Source organism: Phyllobates terribilis, unplaced genomic scaffold (assembly GCF_046119375.1).
Source record: "Phyllobates terribilis strain yellow unplaced genomic scaffold, ASM4611937v1 Scaffold_2__4_contigs__length_985480577, whole genome shotgun sequence".
NCBI classification, from domain to species: Eukaryota; Metazoa; Chordata; class Amphibia; order Anura; family Dendrobatidae; genus Phyllobates; species Phyllobates terribilis.
Window position 1 is genome coordinate 698,955,877 of NW_027362762.1, and position 16,318 is coordinate 698,972,194.

The 16,318-nt window shown below is 38.2% G+C and overlaps 1 protein-coding gene across 1 annotated transcript; it reads right to left on the reverse strand.

The window, feature by feature from the left end:
• Positions 1 to 5,365: 5,365 nt before the first annotated feature.
• On the reverse strand, positions 5,366 to 11,012 carry LOC141225781 (potassium voltage-gated channel subfamily A member 2). Its single transcript, XM_073667101.1, has 2 exons — positions 10,496 to 11,012; positions 5,366 to 9,759 (listed from the first exon to the last, which is right to left on the reverse strand). Exon 2 carries the CDS (start codon positions 9,625 to 9,627, stop codon positions 8,128 to 8,130), a length of 1,500 nt encoding a protein of 499 aa, XP_073523202.1. The 5' UTR covers positions 9,628 to 9,759; positions 10,496 to 11,012; the 3' UTR covers positions 5,366 to 8,127.
• Positions 11,013 to 16,318: the final 5,306 nt, after the last annotated feature.

A 16,318-nucleotide genomic window follows, 5' to 3' on the forward strand; every position in this document is an offset into this window, starting at 1 on the left:
TGGGCAATTGAAATACCTGTGATTCACGGGAAATTTAGCGCAAATTGAATTTTTAGAAAACATTTGCTGAATTTGGTGAATCGGAATTTCAAAAGTTTCAATAATCTCTAACTTTTGATTATTATTAGCTGGCAACAAAATTCTGTTATTTTTAGAGGAAATGCAGAATAAAATATGTTTTTCCTTACATAATTTTTTTTTATTGAAGCTCAAGGATGCTTATGGAATTTCTAAACACAGCCCCACTATAAAGCTAATATACCTGATATAAAGATACCTAAACCAAATGAATTTAGTAGAATAGCATAGAAATTGGTTACACACAGAAAAAGTGAAAAAAATGAGACTTGTTATGTACTGACATTTTTGCTATGCTGTATTGTTTCACTGTACAATATATTGCCATGGATGTGATCCAAAACATGGATATGAATTCTTCTGTTGTATATTCAGGATACAGACAACTATAAATCATTAATAATTTTTTTAACAGTTTCTACACTTGCCTAAAAATGCAGCCATTTTTGAAGATCCCACTTCTTTGCCAAAAAAATTTCCGTAAGCTATTAAGATATGAAATTGCATGGTTGCATTATAGAAAGGCACCATTAATTACAGTGACTTTCCAGTTTTAAACCACCAACACTTCCTCTAATACAGTGCTATAAGAATTGCCACCTTTACAAGATGCAGAAATGCAGAACCCTTTAGGTTATTTTACATTCCTCACCAATATTCTGTAGGAGCATCAGCAAAATACATGAGCTGTTCATGGCATATTCTGCTTATAAATCCTGTATGACCATAGTATTCGATGTTTTCAACATTTATGCAGGCTTATAATTATACCTCGTCATAGTAATAAGAAATTGTATTCTCTTAAAATTTGATCTGGGCAGATTCAATCATTTTAGTGGAGGAGATTTGGTTTGCATAGAATAAATTTGGTGCAAATGGAATCTGCCGGTACGGGGTAAGGAAAATTAATAAACTCATATTCACCTCTCTTTAGTTCTCTCCATATCTGTGGCAGCTCCCTTCCCACTCCTCCAATTGGCTCCACTTCCTGCCTTTTCTACCTCCACGTCTACTTGCAAATCCCACCACTCTTGACTAGGCTTCACGCTATGAGGTGGGGTGCAACACACATCAATGATGTGCACCATGCCTCACGTTGTAACTTCAGGTGCAATGCATGTCATTGACATTTGTGACTCCAAACATGACAGCTTGGAGCATATTCAGTAGTGGTGCCACCAAGCAGAAGACCCGGAGGGTAAGGAAATTAAAGTAGCCAATCAGATGATTGAGTAAGTAGTGAGGAGCGGTGGTGGCACAGGGACAGGTATGGAAAGGTGAATCTAAGGGTTTATTCATTTTTTATCCCTTCCCAGCCCTCAAAATCCAGCAAAATGGTGTCCAGCTAGTCATCCGTTTGTTGGATTCATGCTAAGTGAATTTCCAAAAATTTGGATTTGCCTGAAGTCAAGAATTTTGGCAAATTCTAAACAAATGCGATTCACTTAGAATTGATAAATTCTACATTAAAGGAGCTGAAAATTGTAAAAACAAAAGCAAATAAAAATGATGTATTGAAAATATCAGTGTTACTTAAAAACATTTCCAAAAGAAAATTTCAACAAATAAGGACTGGCACTACTCCACTGTTTACTCCCAGTTCAGCATAAAAGAGCAGATTTCATTGATATCGGTGTTGCTCATACGTCAAAGTAAGCAGCTCAGAATATAATATTACAATGGAAGAAGTGGCACTCACCAACATTTCAATGCTTTATTCTCTAGACATTCGGCATATAAACAGCAGGAAAGGAGCTCCTGAATAAATGGAGAAGGAGTTTTTGGGTTATATATCTGTTTATCTAGCCTCTGACTGCCAGAGTAAGTGTTATGCAACGCAAAACGGTTGTCGCCATTTTTCTGCACCTCCTATTGTGCCGAATTACTTGCTTATGTGCTGCTTGTCTTGAGAATAAAGCTTTGAAACATTGGCACTTTTTTCTTTGGAATGTTACTTTAAAAAAACATTATGGGCAGACAGACATTTTGCTATCCCTAGTGTAGAACATATAAAGCAATGCATAATACGCTGATTCATTGCATGGATCTTCAACAAACACTCTACTACAAACATAGTCTAAGCAATCAGACAAGGCTGAAATCACAATTTTTGCAAACACAATGTCTGGGTAAGGGTATTTTCACAAGCAGTCCTCGCCAAAATCTGCTTGAAAACCGCCCAAAAACTGTCTTCCATTATTGAAAATTGGAAACCCATGTTGTTGTTCATACAGCTGCAGATTTTAAAACTGCCTCAAGTATTGGTAGCAGCAAAAGTCCAATTTACTTCCTTACAGAGATATTCCTATCTAGGGGTATGCCATACAAACAAGAGTATGGGGGCTTAAGTCTGGAGGCACCAATAATCCAAAAGGCAAATAAATAGAGGTTTCTTGGTATTTTTTCTTACAGCAACACTCCCTAGTAATCCAAGTTATATGCCATCATTTACAGTGCTTTAGGAGAAGACACATCAATGGTTGCATCAGTATCTGTAAGCCAAAAACAGTAGTGGAGCATAAAGAGAGAAAAAGTATAATGCAAAGATTTGCAATTCTTCCATAATTTGATCTTACTAATGCAATTTACTGATGTCCCTATAAATTAATATGGTGCAAAGATCTTGGCATATGATTTCTCAAAAAACTCTGGTCACAGTCCCTTTACCAGGCTTCTAAGGCAGTCATGTTTTACATTGGGGCAGTTACTTTTTTACGTAGTTAAAATAGTTAACAGGTAACTTTGTTCATGAAATTAGATCAAAACTTTATCATTTATGTTGAAATTAATTACGCTTAATATGCCACTAACTCATAAACTGTGGCTGCCAATAAGTGTCTTTGGCGGTATTCACGAACTTCCGCATACAGTATGCCTTTACGTATGCTTGATTTGCATTTATTTAGACCCCGTATGTGTATATATATATATATATATATATATATATATACTGTATATATATATATACACTGTATATTTATGTACAGTAGCCGTGTTCATCTCAATCCTCCTTTCCCTGGTGCTCAAACCACTGGACCCACCCCCAATGGCAAGAACAGGAGTCATAAAGTAGTCCCCTTTGGGAATGAAACTGTAGTGCTCATCCATGATTACCACTACAGTCACTTCTATAGAACTGACAGAAAGTTTTGTATTTTAGTCCCACAAAGACATAACTAATGCAACACATGCCATTCAAAAATAATTTAAAGGAGCATTATGGTTTCACCAACTAAATCTTTCTCATTATATAATGATTTTTTTTCTAAATTTCCCAATAGACCATTTGTATGTAAGGCCTTAGGCTACAAATCTGGAGTCACTCTATGTGAGACTTGGAAATCCTCATGAGTCATTCTATGTGACTGCAGATTGGTATAGCTTCACATCTTGTGCTATGAGTATTCTCCGGGGCCGGCGCTGGGAGCAATGTGCGTGTGACCGGAAGTATGTGATTTGCATACATGCAGTCACATGCCAACTAGATGGGGCAGCCACTCTCAAAGTAAGTGTATTAAGCGAGGCCGGACACAGTCTAATTGGAATGTGGCCAGAAGTGTGCACGTCACATACTTGTGGTTACATGATCGCCCACTCCCGGCACCAGAGTATCCTCGCAGTGCACACAGTGTGAGGATTCACAAGTCTGCAGTCACATAGTGTGACTGCAGACTTGTATCTAAGGCCAGGCAACCCCTTTAAGCTCTCATGCTTTTCAAGATTTTTACTTGAAGTAATTTAATAGGAACCTTCATTATTCACTACCAGTGGAGACAAATCTGTCCTTCTCATGTGATGATCACCCCTGATTACCGCTACAGCTCAGGTATCAGAGCTGAAGACTTGTGCGTCCATGACATGAGCAGAACAGATTTTTATCCCCTGGGAGTAAACCATGAATATTACTATTTAATGACAGTAAACAGAGATCTTGAAACCTGTAAAGAATTGATACAGAAAGTATATTGAAAATGTATAACTTTTCATTATGCAAAGAGTAAGATTTATTTGGTAAAATTATAATATAAGTATAAAAGTATAAAACTGATATTTAAGGTAATTATGTGTTTTCATTAGTTGAAAAAAAAATGAAAGCGGTAGATAAACCCTTATGGATAGGCACATACAAGCTGGCAGAAAATGGCTCTTTTACAAGAGTTAACATAGAAACATCTTTGATGTATTGTAAAATATGTTTTCTATACATATGCTAATGCAACGTTGCCACAGATCTGTGTCAGCAGTAACTGATACCCAACATTAACAAGGGCCATTGTAAGCAGTCTATTGCTGTCTCTGAGTCTTAGGCTGGTGTCACACATCCGTGAAACAAGGACCATACTTGGATCGGAAGAACCGGCCCGACTGCCGGATCTCCTGATCTGAGCTAACTGCTACATAGGTATATGTAAAAGAATTAGTTCAGGTTGGAAGAACCCCTGCTCGGCCCAGTCTTTTGATCCAGTCCATTACAGGTAGGGGTTAAATTGTAGATAACGCCATTGGCAATATATGCTCATTTTCTTTAGCATTCCCTAGAAACAACAGATTTGCCAGGTCTTGCCTTTGTAGATACTGTTCCTGAATTTAACTTGGCCAGTTCGTTCATTATAAGAAATGATTCATTTTGTATCAATTATGCAATACCTTAGTCTATAGTTTTTTATGTTTTACTTTGATTGTTCATAGAGGAGCCGCCATATGCCACATGCCAAAAGAATAATCCAATCCTATTCTGGCACATAGAATACCATGCTGAAAATCACATACACCATTTTAATGCCTTTATATAAATTAAAAGATCTGTTTCTAATAACTGTAACACACACTGGGTATTGTGACCATATTATGCTCACAATACCCAGACCTCCCATGGTTTAAAAGGGAATCTGTCAGCAGGTTTTTGCTATGTAATCTGAGAGCAGAATGATTTAGAGGCGGAGACCCTGATTCCAGTGATGTGTCACTTCCTGTTTTTTTTTTTTAAATCCCTGTTTTCTCTGCAGCAGATTTAGCAGTTCTCTGAATGCTGAGCTCTGTACAACTCTGCCCACACCACTGATTAGCAGCCATCTACCAATGAGCAGTGTATGGTGAATGTGATGTGGGCAGGGTTATACAGAGCTCAACATTCAGAGAACTGCTAGATCTGCAACAGAGAAAACAGGGATTTAAAAAAAACGGAGTTACGCATCACAGGAATCAAGGCCACTGTCTCTAAATCATTCTGCTCTCAGATTACATAGCAAAAACCTGGTTACAGATTCCTTTTTAACTGAACTGACTGTAGTTTAATATAGGGTTTACTATGCATTGAGTGACAGCTGCTAAAATGTAATGATTTCAGCCTTAATTACCTTTTTTTGTCTGCCATTTTGTAAAAAAAAAATACAGGAAAAATCTATTCGTGTTTCCTTTTGCACAAAAAAAATAAACAGCACAAATGTCACAATTAAAAGGTAATCCAATTGCATCAATTCCATTGCACCAGTATATATAGATTTAGCAATGTCTTATATATGCTTGGCTAGACTTGCATCCACGATTAGATACCCTGTTCACATAGAGATATCTGTGTATTAGTTTACATGTATACTTACAGTATATTATATAATATATTTAATATCTAAATCAATTAATTCAATTTTTGAGTGGAAAATATATAATTAAAATTAACCTTTGATATATACATAGCACATATTTCCCACAGGACTGTGCTGAGTTAGGAGTGCATATTTGTGTTTTTTTTATCAGATACACTCAAAAATAACATATATATATTTATATAAATATATATCTATATATATATAGATATATACACATATATAAGTATATGTCTATATATATAAGTATATATATTTATTTATATATAAATACACACATATGCACACCTGTTTGTGTGTGTATATATATATATATATATATATATATATTATATCTAAAGATACACATATACATGAATTTTTGTGTATATATATATATGCATATACATACACACACATATATATATATATATATATGTGCACATATCTTACAGAAATCCTCATTTCTGCTACCTATGCAAACATTTATCCCCATGCACATGCATACACACTCACGCACAAACGTATATATTGTGCAAAGCGTAGGGTGCCATTTGTGCCTATGGCCAATCAAATGATGTTTCGTAATATTTTTATTTACCATGATATCGTTTTTCCGTGTATCCTTTATCCTACCGTTTTCATACCACTAGAACAATACAACAGATATACTTTCAAGTGTAACAAAGTTTCCCTGAAATGTATGTACAATCCTTGGTGCAAGCATATTTGACTTTATATGTTGAACCTCTAGATAAAATGTACAATCAGCGTGTCCCTTTTCCTGATCTGAGTTTTGTATTCCTATAAGGAAGTTTTTATAAGGATGTACTGTAGTTCAAGAATAAATAAGTAGAAACAGTGACAAAACTATAGAATAGTTCCAGCTAAGATGGACATGTGCATGTACTGAATGTCTATCATGTAAGTGTGCGTGTGTTGGAATATATATATATATATTATATGCATATAGATAGATAGTGTGTGCATGCAATAATTATCCATGCATTATTCTTTTTTTTTTCACAGTTACTAATTTATAAATGGAATGTAGTCAAGAGTATAGTAGTGTGATAGAATACTAGATTTTCTAACACGACACCTGAAACCTTCACACCAGTGGAGGCCTGTTACACTTTAGCCTGCAAGGTACTGTATACCTCTATAATACCTGATATGTAGCAAAGTGTTAAACCAGGGTTCTCCATGTGCAGGCATGAAGTAGGAACATATTCAAGAGGATCGTCTCCACTTTATAGAGAGCTACCATCTAACAAGATTGTTAGACGCAGTAAAGAACGACTATTAACATATGCATGCAGGTAATTTACATATAGTTGGAATTATATACGTGGGTTACCCTAACCATGGTCTCATTGCAGTCCCAAACAAATCTGATCATATTTAACCTTTGCACCCCGTGCATCAAGTCCCCTTGAAGGGAGAAGGCTTCACTGTAACATTGATCCATCCATCCAAGCCACAGCCCTCTAATGAGGTCATTCTCCTAACTAAGAAGCAGTAGACCATGGTGCCATATTTCTTCCTCAGTGGTCTGCAGATCATAGTACACATTAAGATCCTGTTAGCATTGTGTTATACATCCCAGCAGAGACACACTGCAGTGCAGCAAAAGCAGTTTGTTTTTTTCTACAATTTTTCAAAAATAAAAATCCAAATATCGAAGCTTTGATATACAAATAATAGAACCTTAACATAAAAATATATATGTTCCTCATTAAAATATGGAAGGCCTTTTTTCTTTTTTTTAATCAGCTATTTAATTATTAAAGCATGAAATGTAGCGCTGTACATATGTGCATTGGTCATTTAAGTGCAATTATAGTTTACATCTCTACAGGATATGTGGTGCACATCCTGTAGAGTTGGATAATATTGGACTACTAGTTTCTTGCCATGGTAATATAGTATCCGTGAATTCATTGTGAAGTACATTTCTTTGGAAACCGCCATCATTTAAGTGTAATTAATAGGAGCTGTTTAGCTCCTCTGCAATGCAATAAATATAAGTGATACCGTTAATATCTCCATTGCAGTCAAGTCAGTTGTTGCTGCAGAACCTCTTGTGAAAAGTGTTCTTCATAATGTTACGTTGTCACGGAGCTATGTGACCCTATGTGTTGCAAGAGGTTGTACAGTTGAGTTCTTTCGGCTCTACACACTATGCTGGCTGAGATGCCCATAGTATATAAAGTGAAGCATACTGATGGCCACACCATAATTGAAATATTCCCTAGTCAAGAATACTACCAGGTTAGTCTGACCTACCAGTGTTGACAATAGATGTTTCCGTGAATTAGTATTTGTTGCAGATGCAATAAAACATCACTTACACAACTATTGCTTTCCATGCAGAATTGACACATCTAGAAAAAGTATTACCTAGCAGATTATTGCATTACACAAATTCTGCACCTGCTCCGTACACTTGCAAGAAGCAGACCTGTCAAACATCAGTCAGCATTTTGGTTATATTTACATAGTTTGTATTTCCTAAGGTGCAATTTGCAGTTTTTAAATTCTTCTCCCTAAAATCTTCATTGCTATGATTAACTCCTTCTTGGATCTCCATGTAATCAGATTTACTTAGCGTGGAGGCACTTCTGCTTTTTTGAAGGTCAGGGGAAGAAGGGATCTTTGGACAGCTGGTTACTTGCAAATATTGTGCTTGCTCCTCACCCTCTGTCTCTCTGTGATAGAAGTAATTGAAGTTGGACACTATTACAGGAACGGGTAAGGCAATGGTTAACACGCCTGCAATTGCACAGAGGGAGCCTACTATTTTGCCACCTATTGTTGTAGGGACCATGTCTCCATATCCTACTGTTGTCATGGAAACCACAGCCCACCAGAAGGCATCTGGGATGCTGGGAAACTGAGATTCTCTCTCATCAGCCTCTGCAAAATACACAGCACTGGAGAAAAGAATAACACCAATGAAAAGGAAAAATATTAGAAGACCTAGTTCCCTCATACTTGCTTTAAGCGTTTGACCCAAAATTTGAAGGCCCTTGGAATGTCGGGAAAGTTTGAAGATCCTAAATACTCTTACCAGTCTTATTACTCTAAGAATTGCTAAAGACATTGCTTGTTGACCCTGTTGCCCATCTTCAGTTTTTTCTGCCAGTTCTGTCCCTAACGTTATAAAATAAGGAATGATAGCTACTATGTCAATGATGTTCATAATGTTGGTAAAAAATCCAGCTTTGCTTGGACAGGCGAAAAAACGAACCAAAAATTCGAACGAGAACCATATGATGCAAAGTGTCTCAACAATGAAGAATGGATCTGTGAAGGTATTTGATTGTTGGTATCGGCCTGTGCTGTTAGCATATGGATTGTAATTTACAGTACTCCCATGCATGTCGTCATTCTCATCCCTAAAAACAGGCAAAGTTTCAAGGCAAAAACTCACAATGGAGATTAATATCACCATAACTGATATAATTGCAATAATCCTAGCGGGGCCAGAGCTTTCAGGATATTCAAAAAGAAGCCATACTTGCTTCTGAAACTCATTGTCTGGCAAAGGGCGTTCCTCTTCCTTAATAAATCCTTCATCCTCCCTAAAGATCTCCATAGCTTCTTCCCCAAGTTCATAGAACCGAATTTCCTCTGAGAAGATGTCCAAGGGCACATTCACAGGTCTCCTTAATCTGCCTCCAGACTGGTAATAATACAAGATGGCATCAAAACTTGGTCTGTTTCTATCAAAGAAATATTCATTCCTCAAAGGATCAAAGTATCTCATTCTCTTTTTAGGATCCCCTAACAACGTTTCTGGAAATTGGGATAAGGTTTTGAGTTGAGTTTCAAAACGAAGGCCAGAAATGTTAATGACAACTCTCTCGCAACATTCATGATCAGGATCAGGGTCATAACTGTCCTGTGGGTGACCTGGCAAAGTGGATGCTTCATCTGTGGGATCTCCAGTGGCAACTGTCATAGTTAGTCCAAATTAGTGCACAACCTAGTTCTTCTGGTTGGCTGTTGAAATGTGACCACAATGAAGCACTGTGGATATACGCACTCAGGATAGGAAAGGCTTTCGGAAAATGAGAGGCATAGGACCTCTCGCCTAAAAAAAGAGGAGATAATAGTTAAAACAATGGTAACCTATTTCCATATCTCTGCAGCAATGGCTGCTACATATCTTTTACCTAGAAACTTAAAATAAACTATCAAGGAGAATATACAGAATGCTCCAAAGATCAATGAACATTTCCCAGTAGCATTGTATAGATTTAAGGTATGACTCTTATATTACAGCATCAAAATTGCAGTATTTTAGGGCAGGGTAATATTGTTCTCCAATTGCACTCAATACATCCCAGGAGCATCTTAAGTAATATACATTACAAGGCCAGTGTAAAAAGCTTCCTGTATGGATACAGCATATATTTATTCTATAAGGTCATTCATCTTAAAATTGGCGTCTGCCCGATCTGTAATGAAAGGTCACGTAACATAAATATATAAGTAATGCACCTAATAACCTATTAATTAAAAGACGACATATATGGCACACTAATACATAATGGCATAGCAATACGTGGATTATTAATATCCCATCATCCGTCATCATCAACAAATTTTTTGCAAACGACATAATGTGAATCAGAATAATAGAAGATAATATAAATTATTTTAATTGGCTATACATATATCTTTATATAATAAAAAAACAACATAGAAAGGGTAAATAAAGAGCCTAAGTGTTACAAAATGCAACATAATAACCATAAATATGGAAAATAATCATTTTTATTAGAAGCTGTGCCTTCCTGCATGAAAGCAATGAAACAAGACATTACCTTGTGAAACAATCCTCCAGGTTTCTTAGTAACCAGACTAGGTAGAATCCGTTCTCCAGAGAATACAATGAAGAAAAACAGGTTTTCTGGCATCCTATACATTTAATGATCCTAAGAATCCCCCAAAAAAATAAAATCAGCTGTTGCTAAAATGGGGGATTTCCTTGGTAAGAGGAGCTCATTCTTCTTGAAGTGAATGGATAGGATTGGTCTGGCAGGTTCCCTTTCTTCAAAAACCTCTGTTCAAATGTATAATGTGATAGATGGAAGATGCTAAGCTCAGCAAAAAAAAAAAAGAAAAGAAAAAAAAAATGGTCTGGTGTCCTCAAGAGGTGTGACGTTGCCTGGTGGTAAGAAATAAAAAAGCAGGAGCTAGGTAGAGCTGGTACATCATGAAACATCTGCAGAGACCCAGTTTCCAGATGCAGTAGTCACACAGCCTTCCCCCTTGTCAGCCTGCGTTATGATGCTTCGCTATTCTGCACTGCAACAAAACAAGAGGCAGAATTCACAGCACATCCCACATTACAGGGAGAGCAGAAGAGATGAAACATAGGAATCCATAGAAAATCAACCCATCACAATATGTAGAGATGTGTATGTCTATGTACCTGTATCTACTCAAACCAGTCTCATACATAGATACTGGTTACATTATGGAGAACCCATGGGTTCTAGGCTGGAACCACCAATTGCATAGAAAGACGCTGTGCCAGTGCTGGAATGGTGTGAACTTGAAAACTAAATATGACCTTTTGAGAAAATCATCTATGTCTGGATCTGGGCGCCTGTCTGCAAAATGTATGGCTCATTATTCATCTCTTAACTTCATCCAGAATGCAAAGGCAGAGGGAAAAAAATATAGAAATACATATATATAAAACCACCCCTGTCCTTCTTATCTGACATAGAAGTCATTCAGGAGCTGAAATGGGCAGCTAGAAGAAGATTATATATGGTTAACACTGTTTCGGAGGGGAGAAAGTCTTCTCTGTTGCTCCTAACAACAATACAGGGCAACGCATGGCATATATTCGCCCACTGCTCTTGGAGGATGTTGTGGATCCCCACCACTCCAGCAATAAAGCAGGCTTTTTGTCTCTTGCCCAGGTCACACAGCTCAGAGAGAAGACAAATGAAATGTGTATTCAAGTGTATTCTGCATAACAAATGAGCTGCCAGGGTATTGAGCCTTGAATCAATTGGATAGCTTTACTGACAGCAGACAGCAAGCTGACATTTGATCTCTTGCAAAAAAAGAATCTTAGCAAATCTAATACTGCGCGTTTAAGATACACCCTGCTATAAAATGTGCCACATGTAAAATGCAGATAAATTAACGGTAATATATTATGCACTATGTATAGATCACGGTGAAGCCCTTTTTATTTTAACACAACAGGAGTCTCATTGCTGACGTTGTAATGGGGAGATCCCAAGTTCTTCCTCCTTCTTTCTACCATTTCACTGCTGGAGGATGCATCGATTGCACCGCATTGATCTTTTACACAATGGAACGGTTTAGTACTTAAGAGGTTAAAGTAAATCCCTCTAGTGTTCTACCTACAGCAGCTACACAGCTATATTTTCACAGCACAGGGATTACAGAATTAGTCTGGGGACAGGTGGGGCGCCACATGATTTCTTAATAAATTCCACTTTTCACGTCGGCCACTAGATTTTCTTTAAATGCCAGTATCGTTGCCTCAGGTCACAGGATTCTTTAATATAATAGACCATCTTCTATTGGAGAAGAAGGAGCACCGGCAATCCATTTTCCAATCCATCACCTCCCTTTGCTAAGCATCAGAGAGATAGTACATTCCTTACAGTCCCCTGCACAGAAAGGCTGGAATTCCCTATTAAGTATAGTCTACAGATTCCATTAATGAGCCATGTTCTTATGATTCAATAACAGCTTGATAAAACACCATGCAATGCGAAATGCATCAATCTAAAATGTCACCATGTAGGCAGAAGAATTCTCTATGGGATAATGTAACAACAAATAGAACAAAAGGCTAATAAACAAATAAATAAACATATAACAATAGAAACATACAGCAATCCGCATCACTACTACAGCCTGGAAGGAATATTACTTCCATCCCACCTCCCAATAAATAACAAGGAATTAAGCCTTTATCTGTAAGAACCGTCCTCCATCTCTGCTGCAAGACACTGATTAAAGGTTCTGTGCATGGAATAGCTACAAATATGGCCCATGTACCCATAATTTGGCTTCTCCTATGCAAATAGCCTTAATTGGTGTTTCATCACAGCAGCATGCACACTGTTGATGATAATGAACCACATTGCAGGCGCTTGGCCTCCCAGATTATACATGCAATTACTAATTCTTTCTTACAGACAAGAACAGGTCACAATCTGCATGCAATGAGGTAATTGCCATGTTTGATTTACCCTTTTTTTTATTCCAATTCTGAAGCATCCATTTTCCCAGTTTGTGGTAAACCTTTACTTAATGGGTGGGGGGGAGCAGAAACTTACAATTGGTTCTGCAGTAAGGCATGCAGTGCATACATAAAGACTTCACTGCACTATGGTATCTCGTCCGCACCTGACAGCAGTTTACCTAAATGGATGGAGCTTTTATAGCAATTCCCCACGATACCAACTACTTGTTTGTGCCGTGGAAGAGTCTTTCTTTACATTCCTCTTCTATTTTCCATCATGTTCAATTTATAAATACAATATAATAGATGACGCATGTAGCATACATGGGATTTAGGTTGAAACATACTTTAATACTTTAACACCTAAAATACTAAGAATGACCTCATTCACACACGCATATTGTATTACCTAGTACTTGTCTGCAGCCATAATACAGCACCTTCACATTGCTATGTACAGCACCATTGTATGCACTCAATTTCATATCCAGGTATAAGAAGGGCTTCTTCCCATATACATTTGTTAGCAGGGTCGGACTGGGGTGTCTGGGGCCCACAGGGAGAACTGACTCTAGGGGCCCACCCTACAGCTATATGCAAATATCTGTTATCCGCTATCCCTGTTTATAGTGGAGCATTGACTGGCGGCTCCTGCACATCTACTGTGCACCACTATAACTGGGATGTACAATTACGGTAGTTTGCATTAAAGGGCTTCTTTGGTTAAAACAAGTTATCACCGATCCATGGGATCCACAGGATCGGTGATCACTTATTGATCGTTTGGGTCCGAACATTGGAAAACGCGCCTATCAGAAGAATGGGGAAGTTTCATCCCTGACAGGACACTTATCCCCATTTTAAAATGCAGCTTCCAAAAAAGAGCAGCGCTCACAGTCACTGAGGGAATGACTGGATGAGTGGTCGCATCTCACATGCCGCTCCAGTCTAATGGGGAGAAAAGCTCCACATTCTGCCGATTGTGTCCCAGCAGTCAGACCCCCACCAATCAATATCATCACTGATCCTGTGGAGAGGTGATTACTTGTTTTCACCAGAGAACCCCTGTAAGTGCATCTCTGCCACTCTGGTCCAAGTATTTAATCTCTAAGGCTGCGGCCCCACTATCAGTATTTGGTCAGTATTTTTTCTCAGGAGTGGGAGCCAAAACCAGGTGAGGAACAATCAGAGAAAAGGTATAATAGAAACAAGTCACCAATTCTGTATTTATCACCCACTCCTGGTTTTGGCAGCTACTCCTGAGAAAAAATACTGACCGAATACTGATGGTGGGGCTGTGGCCTAATGGGAAAAAATCTTTTCCTAGTTAATATCAGCAAGAACAAAATGACTGCCATACACAACACAGTCCACTATATCAACACCAATAATGCAACATACAAAAGAGACAAATATCGCCACACCATGACTAGATCACATATTACCACCACATAGTGACCGAATAATACTACATACAAGGAACAAATACGGCCACACCATGACGAGACCACATATTACCACCCCAAAGTGACCAAATACTACAATACTGATCATGAATACAAACCACAATACTAACAACACTGTTATTACCACCAGTGACATTATACACAGGAGCTCTGTATATAGTGTCAGTGTACAGGTAATACAGGGATCACCAGTGACATTATACACAGGAGCTCTGTATATAGTGTCAGTGTACAGGTAATACAGGGATCACCAGTGACATTATACACAGGAGCTCTGTATATAGTGTACAGTGTACAGGTAATACAGTGACCACCAGTGACATTATACACTGGAGCTCAGTATATAGTGTCAGTGTACAGGTAATACAGGGTTCACCAGTGACATTATACACAGGAGCTCTGTATAGAGTGTCAGTGTACAGGTAATACAGTGATCACCAGTGACATTATACACTGGAGCTCTGTATTTAGTGTACAGGTATTACAGTGGTCACCAGTGACATTATACACAGGAGCTCTGTATATAGTGTACAGGTAATACAGTGGTCACCAGTGACATTATACACAGGAGCTCTGTACATAGTGTATAGTGCACAGGTAATACAGTGGTCAGCAGTAGAGATGAGCGTTGTTCTACTCGAACTGTTCGCCAATCTCAAATTCGAGCTGTTTTGGGCGGTGTTCGAGCCGGTCGGCGAACACGAACAATTTGAGAAAAATTCGGCTGTTCGAGGTTATGTTCGATAACTGTTCGTGCACCAAAATCATAACTGGATTTTTTCTCAGTAATGATGAAAATTAATGTTAATACGCAGTTTGAGTGTACAGCGGGGCGGGGGGAGGGGCAGGGGATGGATCTCTGCAGGAACAATGAAGATCTCCATTTTTTTTTCTCTTTCCCGCATTTGCAGTGGGGAGGTGCAATCTGTCAGCCTATCAGCAGCGCACACACGGAGCGAAGTGCTTTTTTTCACACAAGCAAGGGCATGTGTGATTGGCAGTGTATGTCACATGTCCTTGCCCTATAAGACCAAGCCATTTTCCCCGTCGCCACCATTTTCTCACTGCTGCAGCTGCGTGTTAGACGGCACCGCTGTTGCTGTGTGCGCTATACCTTGTTAATTTCAAGCCAATTTTCGCACAAATATACAGATAGCTTGGGAGTAGGGAATAGTTGTGATTGCAGTCCTTTTAAGGACTAGGTTACAGCATTTCCTACGACTTTTATCAAGCAGGTCTGTGCTCTTAAATAGATAGATTGTGGGAGTAAAGACTAATTGTAATTGGAGTCCTTTTCAGGACTAGGTTACATCAGTTCCTATCAGTTTTTGCCAGGCAGGTCTGTGCCAGTGCTGTGCAAGTTTTTTTCACAGCATTTGGCTGAATCTAGCAAAGCTAATCCTTTTTGGCCTATTGCAGAGTGTGTTAGTCAGTGGAGTAGCCTATCTGTGTTGCAAGATATACCACCTGTGTATAGAATACCAATTTTTTTACTGCACCTAGTGAAGTAAAATCTTTTGGGCATTGGGCATAGCATCATTCTATTAGTCCATCTATACTGACCTCCATCAGGTTGCAAACTGAATATAATTTTTTTCTGCATCTAGCTCTGAAAAAATATTTGGGCTTCTAGCAGTGTGTGGGACTTGGTCTATTAGTCCATCTATACTGACCTCCATCAGGTTGCAAATTGAATAAAAAAAATTTCTGCATCTAGCTCTGAAAAAATATTTGGGCTTCTAGCGGTGTGTGGGACTTGGTCTATTAGTCCATCTATACTGACCTCCATCAGGTTGCAAATTAAAAATAATTTTTTTCTGCATCTAGCTCTGAAAAAATATTTGGGCTTCTAGCAGTGTGTGGGACTTGGTCTATTAGTCCATCTATACTGACCTCCATCAGGTTGCAAATTGAATAAAAAAATTTTCTGCATCTAGCTC